Consider the following 23,952-nt stretch of genomic DNA (forward strand, 5'->3'; position numbering starts at 1 on the left):
TGAGAAATAGAAAAGTAGAAGCTACCTACACTTGAACGCGGGGTAATAAACCGGCCTCGGCTGTGGGATGGAACTAAGATGCCGAAGTGGAAATGCACAGAGTGGGATGCGATCAGCTTCGTCTCCGCCCGTCCTCGGGGATCCCCGGGCCTGTGATATTCTGCAAAGTGGAGTTAGCCCCCAGCCGGTGCCTGGCGCAGAGTGGGCGCCTGTGAATGTTTACGAGTGAATACCTGGCGCAGCGGGCTGTGGTTGATAAAGCAAAAGGAAGTGAAGTCAAGGCACTTCTAAAGGCAACAGAAACCTAGTTTCCGAGAGCAGTGTTTCTGAGTCTTCAGGCATCTTGTCTCCAAGCCGGAAAAGACGGTGGTGGGGCCTAATCTGCATGTACAACAAGCATCCCTGGTTGCTTTAGGCCCCAGGCTCAGGATGCCTCAGAGGACAGGCAGGCAGGTAGCAGAGGCGTGAAGATGTCTGAATGGAAGACACAGGTAGACTTTTGCATCTGATGGTAGGAGTGTCTTCACTTCCACAAACAAATACGTCATCTCCATTTTTTTTCCTCCAAGGCAGAGCCCTCCTGCACTATTTGTTTTACCCTTTTTTTTAAAAAAAAATTTTACTGATTTCAGAAATGAAGGGAGAGAGAGAGGGAGAGAAATATCAACGATGAGAGAGAATCATTGATTGGCTGCCTCCTGCAGGCTCCCTACTGGGGATGGAGCCCAAAACCCAGGCATGTGCTCTTGACCGGAATTGAACCGTGACCGCCTGCTTCATAGGTCGATGCTCAACCACTGAGCCACACCAGCTGGGTTGTTTTCTTACTCTTGATGGAGCAATGAGCAGACATAAATATTTCCCTTATTAAAAACAACCGCTGTAACATTGGAGAGAAACACACACACACACACACACACACACACACACACACACACACACACGGGAGAGGAGAGAAGCATAACCAACCAATGAGCCCAGCACTTAGGGACAGCTGATCATCAGTGGCGGCTGACCCACAGGCTCAGTGTTGAGACCACTCAGGGCCACTGTCACGGTACCGAGACCACGGCGTAAGGGGCAGCAGTGACCCGAGCACACCCAACTGCATCCGTGTGGGACTGTAGGTCCCGGGCTGCCTCATGGCCTGATGTCTCCAGAGAGACCAGGAGGCGGCATTTTTATGTGCAACTTTTTAACTTTTAAACGTTGGCACAAAAAACTAAAAACCAATGTATGGTCCAAACACGTGCTGGCGAGCAGAGTTTGACCTGAACTCCATCCACATTTGACCTGAGAGCCTCCTCCTTTGCAACTCAGGATAGGTAATAAAGTTCGAGGCCACTTCCAGAATCAGGTCATAGTGTCACCATTACGGGGACCTCCTGAGCACACTGTCTACTTGAATGTAACGTCCCTCAAGGCAAGAGCCTTGTCCTTGCTGGTCACAACTGTACCCTTGGTATCTGCAACTGCCCGGGGCAGAGTCAGTGCTCAGTGAATGCAGGTTGGATGAATGGGTCCAAGCAGGCTGCCAGGTGACAGTGTCATGGCCCTCATCCTGCCATATCCAAGGCAGTAGAGGGGTCCCTTGGTCAAGGAAGCATAGCTCTGGCCATCAACTCCCTGGAGTGGGAACCTCCAAACCGGAAAGGTCTGGGATGGGTGTTGGGCCAGAAATTAGTCTGAAGAGTTCCCAGGGCCCTGATGTCAGAGCTCTATGGGGGTGGGGGGAGATAAGGAAATCTCCCTCCCACTTCTCCCCATGAGCATGGTCCCATCCCTCTTGCTTCCACAAGGATCGTGGCACATCTTGGGTCGGATGGGGTTTGGGTCACGCAGAGCCTGACCTTCAGTGTCGGCTGAAGGTCACACAGAGAGGTTGCTGCTTCCTCCAAACACCACCACCCACATCTGGAATGACTGAGGGAGCTCTCCCTTTGTCAGCGGGCAGCGGGATTCGGGAGACAGTCTTCGGAAGGATGGGAGAGGCTGGGGCAGGCCACGCTGTACTTCCTTAGAATAGTGCTCCCTACAGTGTGTTTGATGGAGCACTCAGATCACTGAATAGCTATTACTTGGGGGAAAACAGGCAAATAAATTTGGGGAACAGGTTAAACAGGTTTCTTTCCTGCAGGACTTTTCAGAGCCTTTACTATAGTAATGTGCCTTTTGAAACTCCGCTAGCAAAATATAGTATCACTTCATCCTAGTCTAATTTGGCCAAGGAGTTTTTGTTGATAGCTTGTCTCTGAGCAGTATGTTCTCTGGAAAACACGTCTTTGAAAGTTGCCCTCTTCCTGGCTCTGGGAAGTGAGATTCTAAGGAAGTGGCCGGCAAACTGCGGCTCGAGAGCCACATGCGGCTCTTTGGCCCCTTGAGTGTGGCTCTTCCACAAAATACCACGTGCGGGCGCGCACGTACAGTGCGACTGAAACTTCGTGGTCCATGCGCAGAAGTCGGTATTTTGTGGAAGAGCCACGCTCAAGGGGCCAAAGAGCCGCATGTGGCTTGCGAGCCGCAGTTTGCCGGCCACTGTTCTAAGGTATCATCTCTGTTAAGCTCCTGAGACTTCCTGCACCGGCTGGCGGCAGGTCTCTGCTGTTGGCAGGGCTCCCCAGGTGTGCTGGGTGGTGGTGGGGTGGGGCTGGGCGCAGTGAGAGCAGGGACCCCGGAACCGCCACCAGAGCTGCTGGAGGCCATTTTGCCCTGTAAGCAGTCCCATCGCCATCTCCGGCCGGGCTCGAGCTCACGGGCCATGCGCACTGTGCAGCCTTTGGGGAAATGAACAAGGAACTCCTCCTCCTGCTTCTAAACCGATGCCCCAGACTTCTCGGCAATGGCGCCGGACATGGACACCTCTAGGCTGAAGGTCACAGAAAGCCTGCCTCTCACTTGTGAGATGAGAGATAAGCTGCCCCTAAATTTCTTCTTGCTCCAGGGAGTATAGAGCTGAACCCTGGGGTTCAAGGGCAGGCTCCCCTGTGGACACAGATTTGGGATTGAATATGGCAGTCAAGCCTGGCTGGTGTGGCTCAGTGTTTGAGCATCAACCTATGAACCAGGAGGTCACAGTTCCATTCCCCGTCAGGGCACATGCCCGGGTTGTGGGCTTGATCCCCAATGGGGGGCGTGCAGGAGGCAGCCAATCAATGATTCTCATCATTGATGTTTCTCTCTCTCTTTCTCTCTGAAATCAATCAATCAATCAATCAACATAAAGATGAATGTGGCAGTCAAGACTTCTCTGGGATCGGGCAAGGGTGGCCATGTGAGGGCTGGGGAGGCAGTGGTGGCACCAGCTTCAATGATGAGAACCCTCAGAGCCCAGGATGGAGGGGGGAGAAGCAAAGGCCTTTTGAAGGGGGTGGAGTTTGGTGGAAGAGACGCCCGGCTCTGCCCTCTGTGGGGAAGCTGTCAGGAGAGCGCCCTGCAGAGCCTCCCGTCTGCTCGCCCTCAGCTCTGTCTTGGACACGTGGGTGTGGGCACTTGGCTGTCCCCCTCCTGGACCGAGGTCAGCAGAGAGCCCTCTGCCTGTCACCTTCCACGGAGGCAGTCAGTTCAACCAAGGGTGTGCCGAGGCCTCCCCTTCGCTCTGGTCCAGTCCCGCTGACCACAGAAAGAGAGGACACGCAGCAGAGCCCGGTAGGTAATAAGATTTACTGGAAACTTCTCAGCCACATTCAGGACTGGTTTGGTGGATACATCAGAAGGAGGCTGCATAACATGAGGCAGGTGGAGGGGCGGGGAGGAGGGTGTGGGCACGCGTGTGCGGTGTGCCTGTGCTGGGCTGGGTGCCTGTCCAAAGTGGAAAGTGGGTGTGTGCGCGTGTGAGTTTGTGTGTTTATGTGTTAACAAGATAAACGAATCAGGAAAGGAAATGTATTTTATCCCACTGCACATTGCCAAAAAAGCTAGACTTTACCTGTGGCATCAAAAGGGAGTAAAAAAATGATCGAATTACCAAGATTATAAATAAGGTTATTTGCTTCTCAAAAATCCCTAGTAAAACATTAAATATCAGCTCTTTTGGGGGAGAAATACATTCATTTTAGGGAGACCTCAGGAAAGCGACCATCCTTTTGCTCCACCCAACGAGGTGGGGGAGGGGAAGTCCCCAGAGGGTCCCCTCGAGTTGAGCCAGGTGGCCACTCACGTCCTGCCACTGAGGGAGACGGCCAATGCACAACTGACAAATGAAACTGCACGTCCATTAAATTAAATCAAATGGGAAACACGTGTAGTCGGTCCTGTCTTCACAGCCATTGGGTGGGAGGGAGCAGGAGGAGGTGCCAATCATGGGGACTGGAAGTTGGGGGGGGGGGAGGTGTGTCAGGGCAGATGGAGAGCTTCTCCTGCGGGAGCCCAGTTCCCCCAGTGCCCTGTGTCAGGTGGTGTGCAGGCTAGTGAGGCGGGTGGGGGGAGGCACCGCTTGGCTCTTGGGTGCCCTCCCCGCACTTTGGAAATTGATGGGAGGAGGGATGTAGCACCTTCTCCAACCCCTGGCTTCTCGTTGGGCTGGATGCTTCTCTCCACTGTTTCTCTGAAGGATAAAATGAAGGAGAGGATGGAGGCTGATGAAGCCGGCCTGGAGCAGCACATCAGCTGGGGGCCTGGAGGGTGGAGAGGTCCCAGCTAACCTGGCTCCACCCTCTCTGATGGTCTGTGGGGGGTGGAGCGTGTGCGGAGCTCGGTCTGAGCTGGCACATCTGGGATGAGACACCATTGTCCTGTCGTTACAGGAGCCGAGTTCTGTGAACACCTAGAACAGCTGTCACTCCCAATGTCACCTTGACGCACCTCCTAGCTCAGGTTCTGCCACCTCCTTGGGCCCTGAAGACCCAGGTGAAGGGACCCCTCTAAATCTGCAATTTGAGCCCAGCTTACCACTCTTTTCACAGGGAGAGAGGGAAGGAGGGAGGGAGAAAGAGAGAGAGAGATAGGTACTGGTGGCTCCTTCCCTCTCTCCCAAGTCCATGTTGCCTGAACCCAGAGATGGGCCTGGGAAGAATTCGCTGGAGCCCTGGGAACCCAGGTCTCACTCTGACCTGCAAGATGTGATGCTGCAGCCCCTCCCACTCCTCCAGCCACTGGCAAGATGTCGCTCCTGCCCTTGAATGTCTCTCAGGGGGTGGGGCGGAGCCCCAGTGTGTTTGCCTTTTCTCCTGCTCTGTCCCCGGCAGAGCCTCTCTCTGCGGACAGCACTGCTCTGCCTCAGTGCAGGGCTGTAAACCATCAACTCCTTCCGCCAGGGCCTTCGGGTGCCATCTGTCCTCGGGGGTCGATGGATCCAGGTCTCACTCCTGCCTGTCCGTAGGGCTGCGTGGCCGGCCCCCCAGAGTCCTCTGCGTTCCGGGGAAGCAGCGCTGGGGTCAGAGAAGCTCGGTGGTCGGGAAGGAGCAGGTGTCTCCTCTGCATTTTGTCAAGCTACTGATTCTGGGAAGCAAGGGCCCAACTTCCTCGGTGCCGCCTGCCCATGTCCCCTTCCCCCCCACCCGGAAACCCCCTGACGACACTCCTCTCCTGCTGGATGATCAGTGCCATCTGGGCTGCCAACTACTCCAGGGAGTCACTGTGTTCCAAGCCCAGGTCACTGACATTCGTCGTTTGAAGCTCGTCAGCCTCCTCCTCCAGTTCCTCTTCCTCCTCCTCTTCCATCTCATCCTCCTCCTCTTCTTCTGTCCCGTCCAATGAGTCGTCGTGTGCGGCCATCATGGCCTGCTGCATGGCCATGGTGGCATTGTCTGAGGACAGGGACTGCAGGTTGTCCAAGCTGATGGAGCCTGTGAGAGGAGGGGAGGGTCAGGCCAAGGACCTCAGTATTGGAGGGTTCAGTGGGCCGGCTCAGGGGTGGCGAGCTGGCAATTGCTGGCACGAAGCCCCTGTGTCAGCCCCCGCCTGCCCCTCCCAGGCAGCAGCACCCCAGCTGCCTTTACTGAGCCACTTCTGTGCAAACATGTTAATACTTGTGCCTTGCTAACACCTTGCAGGGCAGGTATTATCCCTTCGAAAGAGGAGGAAACTGAGTCTCAGACAGTGGAGGCATTAGCTGGGGGGACACAGTCCGGCGAGAGAGCTGGCATTCTCCCCTGTGAGCTGATTGGCCCAGCTCACAATCTGCTTTCCCTGCCATCCCTCATGAGACAACTGCCCATCACACAGGAACCACAATGCAGCCACATAAGTGCACACACATGCAGGAAGGGACGCACACATGCAGGGACGCAGACATGCAGGAAGGGACGCACACATGCAGGAAGGGACTCACATATGCAGGAAGGAATGCACAGACGTGCAGGAAGGGACGCACACGTGCAGGTAGGGACACAGACGTGCAGGAAGGGACGCACACGTGCAGGTAGGGACACAGACATGCAGGTAGGGACGCACACGTGCAGGAAGGGACGCACACGTGCAGGTAGGGACACAGACGTGCAGGTAGGGATGCACACGTGCAGGAAGGGATACACACATGCAGGAAGGGACTCACATATGCAGGAAAGGATGCACACATGCAGGAAGGGACGCACACACGCACGTAGGTATGCACACGTGCAGGTAGGGATACACACACACACACGTAGATATGCACACAGGAACGTAGGTATGCACATGTGCAGGTAGGGATGCACACATGAACACCTTCACTCCCCCTCCCCCACAGAACTACCCTGTGCTGAGCTATAAATGTCTGGCTCATTGAATTATTCATTATGCACCAGGCAACCGGCAGTTAAAACAGTGTCTGTGAAGAGTGTGATGGAGAAGCTGGGAAACAAAGCCCCTCTCGCCTCCGTGCATAACCCGCTGCCTCTCCTGTATTTACAGACGGCACTGGCTCTAAGCAACTTCGGTGGGAGTGGGAGTGAGGAGGGGCTCCGTGGAGCAGTCATGGGCTCCCCTGGCCTCTGTGAGGTTGCTCCTGGCCTGTTAAAACAATGCAAAGCCCTCCTTCTTCCCGGTTTGTCCACCCCCTTCGATAGGGGGCAGGGAGGGATGCCTGTGGCCGAGCAGATGTTCAGCCGTGGATCTTTGCGCAGCTGTCCCGCCCGCCAGTCCAGCCCCAGTCCTTACCGTCAGGGTTTGTCCCCGGGGCGCCGCCCTGCTGCTGCAGCACCCCCGCGGCGATGGAGTTGGGCCAGAATCTTTGGGTGGGCCGGTGCTGGGACTTGATCTTCTTGGCTTTAGGGGCAGGGTCTGGGTTGCTGGCATCAAGCATGGGCTGCAGGATGCGCCTCCGGGCATTGATGAACCTGCCCAGGGGGGAAGGTGGAGACCTGGTTAGTCACACTGCGTGGTGGTGGTGGTGGTGGTGGTGGTGGTGCGTGTGTGTGTGCGCGCGCGCACGCGCGCGCGCAGAGAGGGCTAAGCTGCTTCCAGACTCAGCAGCCGATCCACTGTACAGGACAGACTGGGGTCTGATTGGGGGTGAAAGCCCAGCTGGTAAAAGGCCCTGGGCCCCAAGGACTCATGGAATCGCTTGGTAACCACAAGGCAGCATGGGATGGATGTGTGAGGGTCAGAAATCTTTACTCGTACCTGTCAGGGTTGAACAGAGGACGGAAGAGCCCCCTTAGTCAAAGGCACTAACCTCTGACTTCTCTCCGAGGACTGAGGGCTTGGATCAGGGAGCCCAATCCTGTGTGTACTCCCATCCAGCCAGATACCCTCCCCCACCCCCCCTCTCAGATTTCTGACAGCCCAGCAGGACACAGAGAAGGGGAAGCTGAGGCCCCTGTGCAGTCAGGACGGCTGACACTTCCTCCTCCTTCCCACCACTACATTGCAGAACATTTTAGTTAAGCTCACATAAGGTGGGGGCAGACCAGGTGACCACTGGTGGCCCCTGCAGTCCTTGGCTGCAGGCACTTGTGTGTGTCTGCAGTGCAGCTGGGGCTGGGTTTTCTATCCAGTGATGTTTGCAGCACAGTTTCCCAGCAGAGGGCGCTAAGAAGCTGCAAATGAAGCGACCAGGCCTGTGCTGATGCTGGCTTTCTGCTGCCAGTCCAAATGGGAGGACTGTCGTGGTGGCTGCGACGGAGGCAGGACTAGGCATTCCGTCTCTCCTCCAGGCTGCGCACTCCCTTGCCAAGCAAATGGCCTCTGCATCTGAGAGCCCGTGGGTGGACGATGCCAACTCACCAGTTATTGACTTGCAAGAGGGTGAGGTTTGTCTGGGCCGCGATCTGCCTTTTCTCATCCTCCGTGGGGTAGGGATGCTGAAATGAGAGGCGAAGGGCTAGTGAGGGGTGGGCCTGTGGCGACCTGGGCCCCTTAGGGACCATGCCCGTGTCAGGCACTATTCTGGGCCTGTGGTTTGGAAGCCCAAACTGGAGAAAGTGTAATGGTTATTTCCCCAAAAGAATGGGCTTATGGCTTGGAGAGTGGCTGCCCCATGCCTTTGGCTCCACAATGAGGGGCCCCAGCCTCAACTCAAACCCCCATAATGGGACCGTTATATATGTTAATAGCCTCCAAGGCACTTTACATCCTCCACACCTGGTCCTCCCCGACCCCCAGCAGCAGGGCAGGCATGGAAAGCCACAGGACTATCAGAGGTGGCAAATGGGGTGAGTGAATCATCTCCATGTAAGTTAACTGACATGTGCTGTATACCCACTGTGCGCCCAGATTCATGCCAGGCATCCTAGGAAGCAGGAGATACATAGAGCGACATCCCTGCTCGTGTAACACGTCCTAGCCTGTAAGTCTTCACGCACTTACTTTCCCTTACTAAGCATCACACCCAGACTGTGTAAGGCAGCCATTCGGTGCCGCCTCCCCACACTGCAGGCGAAGCGCTGAGCGGCTTCTCCTGTGCGCCCTGCGCTGTGTTCCCTGCAGTTTGCTACTCAGCCCTTCTGAGTTGAGTCGTTTCCCTCCCATCACTCATGATGCCATTTGACAAGGTCGAGTCGGTGGCTGGGGGAGGGGAGAGGAAGGGGTGCAGTGTCTGTGCCACCCCTGAGCTCTCCAGCCCGTGCCCCGACCACGTGTGTTTCTCACACACTGTGGCAGAGACCGTGTCTTATTAACTCACCTTCCACCTGCAGACGACACAGCAGTGACTGCTGAGTGGCAGAGACAAAGCCACAGGTGCTGTGGTTTGGGAAATGAGTGCTGTGGAGGCTAAGGAGAGAGGGTGTCGGCCAGAGGCTGGGGAAGCTGAAGAGGTCTCGCTAAACAATGGGCGTTTTGAGGGGCGGTGGGAAGGGGTCCTTCCAGCTCCCTGGGTGGAGAACCACGTGATAGCTGGGTCTGTGTGTCTTTTCAGCCTGTGCACCAGGCACCTGGAATAAAGGTGCGGTGAGTGTCTGAGTGGGTTAGAGCCTTGCCCTGGAAGCCAGAGGCGATCGGGGGGCTCCTGGGGCAGAGGGCGAAGCCAGCCAGAGTGGTGTTTGGGCTTCCTAAAGCCCAAAGACTGGGATCCAAATCCCGGCTTTTGACTAGCTGTGAGCGCAGGCATGCCAGGTACAAAGTCATCTAATGAGTAAGTGAAATTGGACAGTTCAGTAAAAGGGGCTCCTCATGCTGTTATTATTGGATGATGTCAGCAAGGTGCTTGAAGGGCTCTAAGGAATGAGTTTATGATCAGCCTGGGGAGCGCCCTCATTATCGGTGACAAAGGAAGCAGCCTGGCCCAAGTCATCAGAACCCTGTGTTGTTTAATTCACACCTCCGACCCCCGCAAGCCGGGGCAGCGGGCCTTGTGGCTCGTGCAACGTTGAGATTCTAACAGAAGGAAAGCACCTCCGTGGCAAGGAGCCAGTCTCCTCCCGATGGGAGGCTGGGAGGAGAGACTGCAGCCACAGGAGGCAGAGCAGCAGGGGCTCTGCGCGCCCACACCTTCTGGGGATGGGGTGGTGCCCACACCCTGCTCCCTGCTCCACGGAGCTCCCACCCCTCTCACCAAGGAGCCAAGCTGCCCATGGCCAGCCGGTCTGAGAACACAGCAAAGCTTTTTAGCTTTCTTGGGCCCCACGAGGCCCTTCCGTGCCTCCATGCCTTTGCACATGCTGTTCCCTTTCTGGATGCTCTTTCCCCCACGTTCCCTGCATGAGCGAAGACCCGTCACGGATGAAATCCTTGGGGAGGCCGTTGCAATCCCCTGGGGCAAAGCTGGCCTCACTGCAGGTGAATGACTGCACAGCCCACTCCGTGACAACCCGGGAAGGACCCCAGGCGGGGCCCAGTCTCATTAGATACTGTGTCTCCAGTGTGCAGACCAGCAGCAGGCAGAGGAGATGTTCGATGCCGGGTATTGAACAGATGAACCAACCCCCAAACGATGGCCAACTTATTTCCTTAGCAGAGCCGGCCGCGCCTGTTCACCACCTACAGGTGCTGGGAAGCCGCCGCCTGGGCGTCCGCTAGTGACAGGTGCCTGACATGAGCTCGGAGCCGAGAGGGGAGGGCGCTGGGAGAAAGGAAACCTCTTTATTAAAGGGCAGGTGTAAGTCCACTCGGTGGTGAGAGGCAGGGGTGGGGCTGATTGGTCGGGAGGGCTCTCCCCCTTGCCCCCCCCCCCTGGAGGTGGGCCTGCTGTGGACTCTGAAGAAGGACCAGGCCCTCCCAGTGAAGGAGGAGTGGGCCCTGGGGGCGGGAGCCCTGCGCTAGGACTCATAAGCCAGCCAGATGCGAATCTCTTCCACTGTAAGGACCCCCAGAGAAGGAGCTCTCTCAGCCCCCACGGAAGTAGTGTTTGCTGTCTCTGAGGCGGCTTCTGGTGTGGCCTCCGTGTGTGTGGATGTCATAAACCCAGACGAACACGCTCCCGCTACATGGAGAGGGCCAAGCAGAGGGTCACAGAAGCCGGCTGGTGTTCTCTGTGGATGAGGATGCTAACCCCTTGTCCTGGGAGAGTGCAGGCCCCAGCGCCCTCTCTCCAGGAACCAAGATCTCAGGGGGCACGTGATGGAGGCCCTGGGGTGGGGGCAGCAGCGGGTGCAGCTTGGGGGACAGGCGTGTGCACTGGAACATTCCTGGCGCCACATCTGATGGATCCCGGGAGCGGGTTAAGAAGACACCATCTTGCCTTGGGGTGAGGATGGTTGAAATAGCGCCCAGAGGGCAGACAGCGGCTTTGAGATGACAGGAGGGTGAAGACGGGGAAGACTAGACAGCAGTGAAGATGGACGGCTGTAGTCACACAAAAATACCAACCATGAACCTCACGGCTACATGTGGAGTGAGAGATGCACGCTGTATCAGCTCCTGGGAGGGGCTCCGAGCCCGCCCTGCTCAGCCTCCCACAGATGGTTTAGTTCTGTCGCCCCAGAGAGACAGGCTGCAAGTGTTTGAGAGAAGGGACCACACCTGCCTTTCCACCCGCCCCCCCCCCCCCCCACACACACACACATCGGCAGGGGATGGTTCCTGAGGACACAATCAAAATAGCCTGGCCCCGAGCAGACCTGGGCCTGGCCGTGCTACTTTTAGCACAACTGGAAGGACTCGGGGCCAAGGACAGGGCAGGCATCCAGTGAGACTGGGGGCCGCCGCGCCGTGTGGCTGCTCTCGGGGCCACCTGGGGGAACCCGGGAGGGAGGCACAGGCAGCGGCCTCTGGAAGTAGCTAATTCCTCCCTGGAAAGGCGCAGACAAGCTAGGAAAGGACAGATCCCCCTCAGGGCCGCGTGGGGCCACGCGTGACAGGGTGACTAGGAGTGCTGCCCGGTGGCTCAGGGGATGGCCCTGGAGAGGTCAGTCCTGCCCACCACTCATCCGCGGTGTGACCTTGGCGATTGGTTGTTTGATGTCTTAGTTTCCTCCGCGTAGACGGAAAATAACGAAGGCGTGGGGGGCGGCTCCGTGGGCTATGCCGGTGAAGGTGCCCTCCATGGGCTCACTCCATACGGTGTAGCGACGCCTCCCAGACATCCTACCTGCCATGAATGTTGAATCTCCAGAGAAGGAGTTACATAGGGAGGTGCTGATGGCACCAGATGCCATCAGGAATGTCCTTGGGAATCTAACCCCGATGGTCCCTGCCTCCCTCTGACACCTCCCTCCGCAGCCCATAGCCACGGTCTCCGGCCTCAGTGAGGCATCTTTCAGTTTGAAGAATGGGTTCCGCGGGGCCCTGGGTGGGAAGGAGGCTTGGCCAGGGCTGGTGGAGAGGGGCCAGGCGAATGCTGTCACTGAGAGCCACCCCGAGATTGTCCTCCCACCCCCTACCCATGCCGATAAGCACAAGGCCGGCCAGGTTACCACGGGACACAGCCCGGGAAGGAGCCTCCTCGGCCCCAAGCTGGCTGTGGAGCAGGACAGGGCCAGCTTTCCCTTCCCATTCCCGGTGCCCAGCGTCGCCCAGGGTCAGCCGCACCCTCTCCCTGGTCCCTGTGGGCGAGGCCTGAGGCCCATGGTGTCGGCTCTACATGGCTTGAGGAGGCTCAGAGGCCAACCAGAGGGGGCGGCAGGATGGCGAGGCCCCGAAACATCCCACGTTTCATCATCAACAGCAGGGGGCACCCTGGTTCAGAGACGCTGAAATGGACACAACAGCCTTTAGAACGGAGAGGAGCACACGGAGGGCCTTCTTCCTGCATCGCCCTCGCTCAGCGCTCCTTTCATTGGCTCTTACTCCTCTCCCCCTGACCTGCGCGCACAGAGGAGCACAGAGAACTAGAACGTGTAGCTTCTGTGTCATCACAAACACCCATGTGACCACTGCCCAGGTCAAAAAATAGGGCCCTGTCAGCACCCGGAGCCCCTTTCGCGACCCCCCCCCCCCAGTCACTACCCCCAACGATAACTGGTTTTTATGGTACTTACATCCTTGTCTTTATGGTTTTAGTGTCCATGTTACATCCTTACACAGTATGGTTGGGTTTTTGGACCCTATAAATGAATCATATAGCGTGTATCTCTCACTCCACAGTGTAGCCGCGAGATCCATGTTTGGTATTTTTGTGTCACTACAGCTGTCCATTTTCACTGCTGTCTAGTTTTCCCTTGTAAAAATCTACCATCTTCCCCTTCTTCACCCTCCTGTAATCTCGAAGCTGCTCTCCTCCCTCAGCCTATTTCAACCATCCTCACCCTAAGGCAAGACGGTGTCTTCTTACCCCCCCCAACCCATGGGCTCGTCCTGATGCCCCTCCCAGGAGCTCCGAGCCGCCCTGCTCAGCCTCCCACAGATGGTGTAGTTCTGTCGCCCAGTGAGACAGGCTGCAAGTGTTTGGGAGAAGGGACCACACCTGCCTTTCCACCCCCCTCATCGGCGGGGGAACATGCCCGCACAGGTGAAGGGTTCGCTGTCTTTGCTGAATGACCGATAGGGACCTAAGGCGTCACTGGCACTTGTCACGGTTCCTTTTGTGTGTCTGTGGTGTGAGGGGGTGTGAGGGGGTGGGGAGCCCGGCCGGGGTCCCACCCAGAGTCCCACCGGCTGACTTGGTAAAAGTGCTGCACCCGCTGGGTTATTTCATGAGTATTCGGGGGGTGAGGGGAGCGGGCACACCGCTCAGCTCTCGGGAGGAGTCTGGGAGGCAGCAGGGAGAAGCAGGCGAGAACATGGACTCAGGGCCCCCCTGCCGGCTTTGCATCCTGGTCTCTCACCAGCTTGAGGCCTTCGCCTCCTTTTTCTTCCCCGGTAAAATGGGGGAAGAATTCCACCTACCTCAGGGCCGTAGTAAAGATGGAATGAGTTACTATTGGTAAGGTGCTTAGGATGCTGTCCGGCACACTCTCCGAGTGTTTGTTAAATAACAAAGAAGATAAGCCTGCTGCTGGGGCACTGGCTCCATCTCTGTAAAGGTCACAGGTCACTTTCCGGACAGGTGCCAGGAGCCCCAGCAGCCCTTCGGCACATGAATGAGGGTGCTCCCTTCTGCAAATGGTGTCCCTTCCTGGTCGCTGGACCGCTGTGCACATGATGGGAATGTTTCCTCCTAACCTGGGTCACATGATGGGGCATTTCTTTCTAACCTGGGTCATATAATGGGGGCATTTCCTCCTAACCTGGGTTGCAGGCTTCTCGGGGGTGCTTTGTGGTTGGAAACCTCCCCTGACCATGTTTTCCGGGGGGAATCTGAGCTGCAGGCTCCGTGGAGTGTTCTGGGGCTCAATACAAGCCACAGTCTCCCATACCCCTCTTTTCAGCTCAGCTCCATCCAACCCTGGAGCTGACTGGCCTTTGACAACCTGACCCGGTCTTTGGTGGAGACCCCAATCTTGTCTCCTTCCCTGGGACTTTTGCTGCGACAGCGGCCACTGTGGCGCATGCCCTGGACTGCGGCTGCCTCAGGGCGGAGTCGGAGGGCAGTTTCCAGGGTCTGTTCTCCCTACGTCCTGATGTGTTCCAGGCAGAAATCCAGGACCTAAAGCTCCCCTAGCACTGACAGAGGAAGGCAGCAGGAGCCCAGCTGGCCTCACTCCCAGCCTCCAGGTGTGCCTCCCACTCAGGTGCCACAGGTGCGGGCACCTGAGCTGCTCTGCCCGGAGAAGCAGCCGTCACAGCCCAGGCCAAGGTGCCGCAGGTTCCCCAGGCGCACAAGGAGAATAAGGGGACAAGACGATGTCATCTCACAACTCGGAGGAGAGCTCGGTCCCTTTGGCCAGAAGGAACTGCAGGCCAGTCAGGGACATTGATGATCTGTCAGGAGTAATTCGAATCCAAATGATTCCCCCTCCTCTTCCCTCCCAATCCTGAACCCTCGCCCCCCTTCCAGGCGCACGCAGCCCACATCCCAGCTCCTCCAGCAAACCGTTAACTCCCGTCTCCCTGCTGCACATGCCCTGGAGGCCGAGGCCAGCCCTCCCCAACCCCTCCATGCACCTCTCTCTCATGGGCCTGTGTTTTCTGACATCAGCATTCTGAGTCTGAGGCCTCTGGCTTCTGGGACCTCAGGGTCTACTCTCTGGAACTATGTTTGTGATGATGCAGGCAAAGCTTTTGTCAGATTCTCAGCAAGGTCAGGGGCCTGGGGCGTGGGGAGAAGAACTGCTAGAAACCCTTCCTCTGCCACCCCATCCTGGCTCGTCTTCTCAAAAAGCCCTGCAACCAGTAAAATAAGTTCCAGTCTTCTAGGCTGGCAGCTTCCCATGAGGCTGGTCCCAGCTGAGTGGGAGTAGAAAGGCAAGCTTTGGACTAATTCACACTAAGCTGTGAATGAGCGATGGCCTCCTGGATGCCCCGAGGCATCTGCTTTGGACAGGGATTTTACAGTTTTAAACAGATCTCTGCCGAGTGAGACCTTAGGCAGGGAGCGTGACAGCGTGACAACGCCTAAGGAGAAAGCAGCAGGCAAGCTATTTTGGACCAGAATGGTTCCGCCTCCCGAAGCCATTTTCTTGCTTCTCAAGCTTTTCTTACTGCTTCCTTCCCAGGTTCTCTAGAAGTGTCGGGGTCCCTCCGCCTTTCCCAAGGCGGGGCTGATGAAGGGGACCCGGAGTGAGGCTGGAGGCAGCTGCAGCAGTGGCTGTGTGGGCAGCCGGACAGAGGCTTTCCTACCGCATCTCATTCTATCTTCACAACGGCGCTATGAGCTGCAGGCTGAGACCCCATTTTACAGCAGAGGAGACTGAGGCCCAGGTCCCCTGGCAGGTGGATGGGGCAGTGAAACTCAACTCCAGATCCTGCCTCCGGGTACCAGGTCCTCTCCTCCTCCCGGACGGACGGATGGATGCTGTAACCGGTCTCCGGCGGAGATGAAGGTGTGACTCCCTTAGAGCTTAGGCGAGGCACAGTGACGGGGGCAGACACGTGGGGCCTGTCTGCCGAATGATCGAAGGCAACACCACGGTGCAGAGGCAGCTGCTAGACTTCACCTCCTCATACGTCCGTGACCGGGAGCCCGCGTGCAGGGCCCGGGCTGTACTGGGCATGCAGCAGCCCCGTTTCCCCTCAAGGGGTGAGCCCAGCTCCTGGGGCTCTGGCGCTGTGGGCGAGGGAGCGGGGAGTCTGTCAGTCTCTAAGACTGGGACGGGCTCAGAATCCTGGGCAGCCTGCAGCGTTACTCAGAAGCCAGAAAGTAGGAACGAGCCACTGTCCATCAGCTGAAGGGTGGATGAACCAGCCGTGGTCCATTCAAGCTATAGCACACGGGTCAGCTATAACATGGGATGAAGCACTGATACGTATCACAAGATGGGTGAGCCGTGAAAACGTTATGTCAAGGGACAGAACCATCACAAAATCCCCCGATTATATGATTCCGTTCGTGCGGAATATCCGAAATAGGCCAGTCCATAGAGACAGAAAGTGCACTTCTGGGGCTGGGGAGTGATGCTAACGGTACCGATTTCTCCCAGGGACGAGGAAATACTCTGGAATAGATAGTGGCGATGATGACAGAAGTCTGTAAATATACCACAAAGCTCTGAAGGGTGCAGTGTAAGAGTGTGGGTTTTATGGTGTGTGAATTATATTTCAATAAAAGAATCACACAGGGAAGCCGCCTGGTGCTTTTCCTGCCTTTGGCTCTTGTGATGACAGAGGGCTCAGGGGGGCCTGGGCCAGGCCTCGGCTCAGCGCGGCCAATGAAGAGCTTCCCCCCACAAGATGTGGGGGTGGACAGCAGCCAGCAGAGTAGACTGTGGCCCTGGCTGGGTGCTGACCAGGCTTGCGAATGTGATGGATGGGAAGGGAGAAGACAGGAAGGGACTACAGGGCAGCCTCTGGGGATCTGGCACTAGGGCGGGGCATATAAAACCCCACGCCTCTCCCAGACCAGGCTCTGTGCCTCAGCTGAAAGCTGGGGTCCCCTTGCTTCACCTGCTGGGAGCTCAGAGATACCGTGGGTTCCTGGGTCACTGTGGAAGCTGTACAGCCCAGTGGGCAAGAAAGCAGAGCCTTGAGTTACACAGACCTGGGTTCAAATCCTGCGGGGCCATGGGGCATGTGGTGCCTTCCTTGAGACTAGTTTCATTATTTGTAAAATGTGGATAATGGCGGTGCCCACCTCCTACGGGGCTGGGGGTCCTGAGACGATGCGTGAAGATGCTAGCAGAGGCCTGGCGCACTGTGGTGGCCAATGCCAGGTGGCTCCTTCTATGGTGGGGGGCCTGCTGGGGCTGGTTTCCCCCTCTTCCCACACAGAACATTCTGTAAAGCTGCTCATGTGCTGGGCGGGGGGTGGGGGGTGGGCTACAACCCAGAAAACAGCCATATTTTGGGTGGAAATGAGCGGAATCACCTGGCAGGGCAGGGGGACAGGCCAGAGCTGGGGAGGAAGTGCAGCCTCCCCCCCCCCCCCCCAGCGGGCCCTCTGCCGGTTTCTCACCCCCTCTGGCTTTCTAGGGAGCCACTGCTTCCAGCAGGAGTCTAGCCTCTTCCAGCCAAAACGCAATAGCAAGAAATATCACTGGGTGCTTCAGGGACCAGTAGCGCGGCAGCTAATGGATGACACCATCCTAACAGCAAAAAGGCCAGGGCGTAGTCCCCATCCCAGGAGCATCCTATCATCGGAATACATTTCCGTAGCTGCTAATGCCACGGACCAGTGGCCACAATAGGACAACACAGGTCAGAGAGAACTGACTTCCGCCCGAGAAAGAAGACAGCAGGGAACCAGCATTTGCTACAGAGATTCTGAGACCTGATCTCTGTTAGCCGCATTTCAGGTTGTACAAGGCCCCCCCCCCCCCCCCCCCAATGTCTGCTGCAAACCAGCAGAACCGCGCCCCACGCTGCCCTGCAAGCTCGAGATACACAGGCTGCTTTGCAGGCTGTTCATTGGCGAATTTATCTGCTTATCAGGAAGTCAGCGGCGTTTGTACGAAATTGGTGTGTGCCCGTTACATGTGCTGGTGTAACCATGCAATGTAATCAACCATTCTGCAAATCAATGAAATATGAGTGCAAAAAGAAAGAGTTATTGTTACTAAGAAAAAACACCACCACACACACACGTACACACACACACCCCAAAAAACCCTAAATGGAATGCTCTGGAAAGACTCATGACTCAAATTCGATTAGAAACACCACACAGTAAGGTGCAGCGAGGCAGATGCTAAGAAACTGGAATACCCAATAAAAATCTAGGAAGATCCGGCAGCTAGACTACTTCCCAAATGTCAAAATTCTTATTCCATTTTAAATAAAGATGGAATTTATAGATGTTATATTACAGGAGAGGTTCATGCAAGTAAAATGACAAATTTTCATTAGAAAAAGATCTTGGTTCCATATAAAATATATGTATGTCTTTTAAAATAAATAAATGTATATATTTTAAACTGAAGTAAAAATGTGTCTTTTCAGTGGGTTGTTTCTTTCTTTAACCAGCATTTCCAGTGAACCAGTCGACATATTTGTGGTCCCCACTGCACTAGAATGAGAACATCCCTATATTGATTTTTTGCCCTTTTTGCACCTTTTCTACCCTCTTTCCTAAAAGGGAGCTGCATCTCCCCACAACCAGTCTCAGGGTTGCTCTCCAAAGCAACAGTGAAAACAGAGAGACTCAGTGATCAGATGAGCGTGGGGGCAGCTTCAGGACATCCCCGCCCTCGCAAACGCACAGTGGCCCCTGCACACTGAGAAGAAAGAACGAGCTGACTCTGGAACCTAGATCTCCCCAAGCCCTTCTGGGAGCAGGACACTGTGGGAGCCAGCGCCTTCGGGCCGCATAAGAGGAGTAATGTCCACTCCCTGTTCTGCAGCATTTACTACCGAGGCAGAGACCTAAGACGCAGAGACTGACACACACGTCCACACAGGACAGGCAAGCAGCGGCATTAGTCCGTCTACTCTCAGCGTCACCGGATGGTGAACTCAGCAGGTGTTACAGATCAGACTCAGGTCAGCCACCTGACTCTAATTGATTCGCAAAATGTGGGGCCTTCTCCTCAAAAACTTGTTTACTGTTCTAGCAAGTTGAGAGGGAACTACCGTATCTTAAGCGTGACTGTGTCAGGCATTGCACGTAAATGTATGTTATCTCATTTAACGTTCACAGCCATAGAAAAGGGGATCATCTTCCTTTTTCAGAGAAATAGACCCAGAGCGACGGCACAGCTAGTGGGAAAGCCTCAGTTCACACCCTGTCTGCCTGGCTGCACAGCCTGTCTTCTCTGTACTGTGCCCCAATACCAAGCACCTCACAGCCTCTCTCCTGAGCTGCTGTTGGGATGCGGGCCCAGCTGCGTCTGGGTGGCCAGGCTGATCTGTGGGCCAGCCTCGGCCTGGGAGGCCAGCTGTGTTCGGCCATGTCCCCACAGGCTGGACTCCTCCCCTCCTCCAGAAGGCCCAGCGGTCACTCCCTTGTCCTCTGCCGATGGCTGCTTCGAGGAGGCATTAACGGGGGAGGACTTTGCCAGGGTTAAGTGCTTTATTAATAGCACCTGCGCTTGTGTGCACTCTGCGCTGGAGAGAGTCCAGGGTGTGGGAGGGTGTGGGCAGAAAAAGCTTACTCATGTTTTTCAACAAGTCCTCCCACTGTCCCAGGTCCCTTTGGGGGAGCCCCACCCCCACCCCCGGTTCCTCCTCCCTTCTGCTTTGTGTGCAGAGCACCCTCTCCCTTTCCACCTTGACCTTCCTCTGCTATCCCATCTGGTGGAAATGGAAAGAAAAGACCGTGAACTAAAGAGGAGGCTCAGCAGGGAGGGGTGAGAGGGTAGGACATGGACTGAGGTCAGAGGGGAGGCCCAGCCAGGAGGGACTCAGAAGATGGCCCTCCAGTCTCATGAGCTGCAGAGTGGCAGGTGGCTGAGGAGGTGCCCACAGTGGGTGATGGGAGTCCCCGAGCGGTGCTGGCCTGGATGCATGGGCTCTGTGCAGGGAAATCTGCATTGCAGCCTCCTCTCCCTCCTACACCTGCCTTTTCTCCCCCTCAGAAGTGAGTTTGTAGGTATGTTCACATCCGTCTTCAAAATGCATGGGGATGGGAGGCGAGGAAGGAGAGAAGGGGAACTGACATCATAAAGCACCACAGTGGCTAGGGTCTCAGCAATGCTTCCATTGCTTCATCATCACCTGCACAGAGGTGGGCGTGGCCAGGTGACAGCAAGAGCTGAGGCCTCGATCTGAGCTCAGGTTTGGCCCGTGAGCTTCTGCCACACCCTGGGCCCTGCAGTCCTACCTCCCACAGCACAAGGCTGCAGACAGCCTCTGGCAGCGCGACACCAGGGCAGGCCGACCTTGTGCCCCACCATCGCCGTGAGCTCCAGCTCCCGTCAGGGCTGCTCCCGGGAGACCTGGGCTGGCCCTGGCCCTGGTCGTCGTTCCAACCTCTTCTCACCTTAATTCTCAGCTGTTCACCCCCTTCTCTCCAAAGTAGGTTTCTATTTGTTCCCTGGGGTGTTTTCAGACTGTATTCCCTCAGCAAACGTCTGGGGGCCCCAAGTCCCTGGAGCAGGGGGAGGGGGATGTGTGAGGAGATGCCAAGCCCCAGCCCCACAGTGAGCCCCCAGGGCAGTTTTCTTGGCCCTGGGATGCACACTCCCTTCTGAGGCAGGTCCTTGGAGCCCCGCATCTGAGAGCCAGGCCCAGGCTCATGGCTTTGGAGGCCCTCCCATTTCAATGAAGAACTGTGCCTTGATGGAAGGATTGATTGATTCCATTTGATTGAGAAAGAGCTTCCTTACTCCTGGTTCTTCCCACACTTCACAGGCCAAATTATGTCTATAATTCTAGTCCCAACTTTGCTGTTTGTCCTGTATCTGTGTGTCTATGTCCTGGCAGGCCACACTTCCAGACTGCTGGGAGCCCATCCATGTTCACAGACTCCACCCTGGACCCACACAGACACTCACACACACACACGCACGCACACACACACTCTCACACTCAGCCCAGACAGTCACTGGTCTTTGTATCGACAGCTCTGGGATGGCGTTAGGGGCTAAAGTCATGGAAGTAATTCCTGACAGTCAACCGAAGCCGCTATTACAATGAGCCCTGCAAGCACACAGCTCCACCTCGGTGCACACATTGGGCACTTTACAAACACACAGTTAAACCCAAGGCTCTGCCTCCATTTCACGAAAGTGGCCGTGAGGCTTATGAAAGCCTTTGCTCTGTATCACAGAGCTGAGCTGGACACGTGAGGAAGCCGGGACTTCAGCCTGTGCCCCCCCAGAGCCCACAGCCCCCCGCACTGTGCCTCAGCCGGGGCTCCAAGCAGAAGGGAGACACACACCTCAGCTTCCCCGGCGGTGGGGACTCCGGGACCCAGAAGAGCAGAGAATTAACATTTGCCCCTTAAGAGAAGGGCAGAGTGAGCGTGCTGCCTGGGAGGAGGGCTCTGGACCAGGAAGCTCAGCCCGGGCCCCACAGAATCTCACTCTGTTCACGAAACAGTTCCGAACACTCCCAGTACTTAAGTCAGAATATGTCTGTCCCACACCCTCTCAGCCTTTTTCTGAGGCAGCAGCAGCAAGCACTAGGGATAGTCTCTTAGCTTGAGTTCCTGCGGGAGCCTCCCTCTGACCTGGGTCTGGAAGATGATACCCAATCAGAGAGCCTCTCTCTGAGGCCACGCCCTCTGTGGACCTGGGGGTGCCGCTGCACCCACACACCCGTCAGTGCACACACACTCACCATGAGATGCTGGAAGAGCCAAGAACGCATGATATTGGTGGCGTGCTTGGGCAAGACTCCTCGCTTGTTCTTGGACTTCTTATCCTCATTGTCCAGGAGGGAAGTGAGGTCAAGGTTAACCTTCAGGGCACGTGGAGAAAAAGTCAGCATCAGCAGCCTGGCAGACTGGCAGCTAGGGACCTGTTGCCATGGTGATGATGGCAGGTTCTTGCTGCCAGCCCCCTTCCCAATTCACTCTAGGGCCCTGGGAGGTCACCTTTCCCTTCACCTCACAGAATGGAGAAGGAGGGAGAAGGGATGTGGCAGAGTGGGGAGAGAAGAGACAGAGGAAACCATAAACCATCCAATAGTTAGCCTTTCTGGAGGAGTTTACAGTTTTCCAAGTGACTTCCTGTCTGTTACCATGGTGAGCCCTCACAGCAGCCTGTAGGTTGTAGGACTGTGAGTACCTGCTGGGTGGATAAGAACTCTGAGGCTCAGAAAGGTCACCCCGGCCCCTCTGCTCACTGAGCTCCAGGGCGGCTCCAAGTGGAGACCAGAAACAGGAGCCTTTGATGCAACCGGGAGGCAGCAAAATCCCAGGAGTTGATAAAATCTCTCCAGCACCCAGCTTCTTAACTGGAAAGTGGGGGTGATATTACCTCTTAGGAGAATAATGGGGAGTAAATGAGTAACTTGTGTGAGGTGCCTACCAGATGTAAGTGACCTTGGTTGCCCTCCCCCACACCCATGCAAACGTGCACACACTGGGACACACACTCACCTGTGTGTTCTGGATCTGGATGGCTCCCTGGGGGATTGCTTGGGTGACCACCTGACCCTGGGAGGTTACCATGGTAACTGGCTGGTATAAGGCTCCACCTGAGGAGACAACCAGTTTTTGTGTCCCCTCTCATGGGGGCACTTTCTGCTCTGGAGGTACTCAGCCCCTGTGGAAAGGGGCAGGATGGGACACGTGTTGGGGAAAGGACGATAGCCTTGCTTGGTCTCTGAGGGGCTCATGAGGCTTTGACACAAATTTGTTCCAAACCATACAATGAAGTCTTGGTGCTAACCATCTATACATTACAGAACTCTAGCTAAGAAACTCAGCGGGGAGCCCCTCTCCCATTTCCAGGGGCACTTGTGCATTGCCCTGCCCCTCACCCCTGTGGTCCCCTTGGGGCCACTTTTTCTCTTCCCAGGGGTGTCCCCACGGTCCCCTGCACCAACCTGACACCACTTGTGAGTTGACAGTTGTCATGGCGATGCTGCTCTGCTGGAGCGCTGAGGCTGGGACCACAATCCCCTGGGGGTTATTGGAGACTCCGGACATGGAATTGGGAGAATTCTGCAGGAGGTCCTGGCAGTAAGGGAGGTGTGGTTCATGACAATGTTGCTAAGAGCTTAGATGCCACAGCCCAATTCCTCCTCTCCCCTCCACCTCCTGCCTCCCCTCCTCCCTCCTTCCTGTTCCCACCCACACCCAAATTGGAAAGGTAATTCTCAGGACTTCTAGAAAGAGTGAATAAGAAGGCTCAATATTAAAAACCAACCAACCAACCAACAAGTCACCCAGTTAGCCATCCCATTCCCCTGCAAACCTAAGACATAAATGACCATGAACTCGCATTCCCCACTTGGCCTCCCTTTGGCGTGTCCACCACTGATGCCTGGGTTCCAGCCCCAGAGATTCTGATCTGCTTGCTCAGGGGTGTGGCCCAGGTTTGGGTTGTAAAAGCTCCCACGTGGCTCTAATGTGCAGCGGGGGTGGGAAGCAGCTTTGAGGCACCAGTCATCCTGCACATGGGTCGGCTCCACATGCCCCTCCCCACACCTCCATGAGCACCTAAATCCCGGCACTTACTACACCACGTCCACACACAAAGCGGCCTCTGCACTTTTATCTTTGTATCCTTAGCACTGAGTTCAGTGCCTGGCTGCTAGGAGCTACTTGTTAGATAATAATAAAAAAAAGCCACCCTAGCCCCTTCACTACCCATCTCCTAAGGGCATCTCTTAGGAGCCTCAACCCTATGCACATTTCATGGGTTCCTTCCTCTTCCTCAGCCCCACAGACTCCCACTGCAAGCAGGGTCCCTTTCCCCCACGTCATCACCCTGCCAGCCTCATGTTCCCAGTGGATGATTCTGGCAGTTGGCTTCTGCAGGAGGCAAAGCAGCTAAAAAGAGCATTTTTTTTCTGGCTCCCTGCTCCCCTCATTGCCACTTAGCAGCTGAGCAAGGAAGTGCTCAGACTTCTTGAGGGACTGCGGCCGAAGGAGAAGGAGACTGGGCTGCAGGCTGCACAGGGGCAGCGAGCCCTCCCTGCCTGGTGGCTGGGCTCTGGGGGAGTTTGTGAGGAAGAGGTTGGGTGTGTGAGAGGTGGGGTCACCAGGCTTTATTTGGAGAAGGTGAGACAGGCAGCAAACGAGGTGTGGTGGAAGGAGCCATGAAGACCTGTCTCGGTCTCTCAGCTCCTCCGACC

The 23,952-nt window shown here is 56.1% G+C and overlaps 1 protein-coding gene across 2 annotated transcripts in view; it reads right to left on the bottom strand.

The window, feature by feature from the left end:
• Positions 1-3,648: 3,648 nt before the first annotated feature.
• Positions 3,649-23,952, bottom strand: part of PKNOX2 (PBX/knotted 1 homeobox 2) — a 231,083-nt gene continuing 210,779 nt past the window's right edge. Inside the window, exons 7-12 of one of the 2 annotated variants that reach the window (XM_036354341.1) lie at positions 22,699-22,828; positions 22,250-22,347; positions 21,487-21,606; positions 8,143-8,219; positions 7,075-7,253; positions 3,649-5,783 (exon numbers count right to left, since the gene is read on the bottom strand). In XM_036354341.1, the coding sequence (XP_036210234.1) occupies positions 5,557-5,783; positions 7,075-7,253; positions 8,143-8,219; positions 21,487-21,606; positions 22,250-22,347; positions 22,699-22,828 (831 nt within the window). In that variant the 3' untranslated portion in view covers positions 3,649-5,556. The remainder of the gene's footprint in view (positions 5,784-7,074; positions 7,254-8,142; positions 8,220-21,486; positions 21,607-22,249; positions 22,348-22,698; positions 22,829-23,952) is intronic. The other variant, XM_036354342.1, reaches the window with a different exon arrangement.

This window comes from Myotis myotis, unplaced genomic scaffold (assembly GCF_014108235.1).
Source record: "Myotis myotis isolate mMyoMyo1 unplaced genomic scaffold, mMyoMyo1.p scaffold_m19_p_20, whole genome shotgun sequence".
In the NCBI taxonomy this organism is placed as follows: Eukaryota; Metazoa; Chordata; class Mammalia; order Chiroptera; family Vespertilionidae; genus Myotis; species Myotis myotis.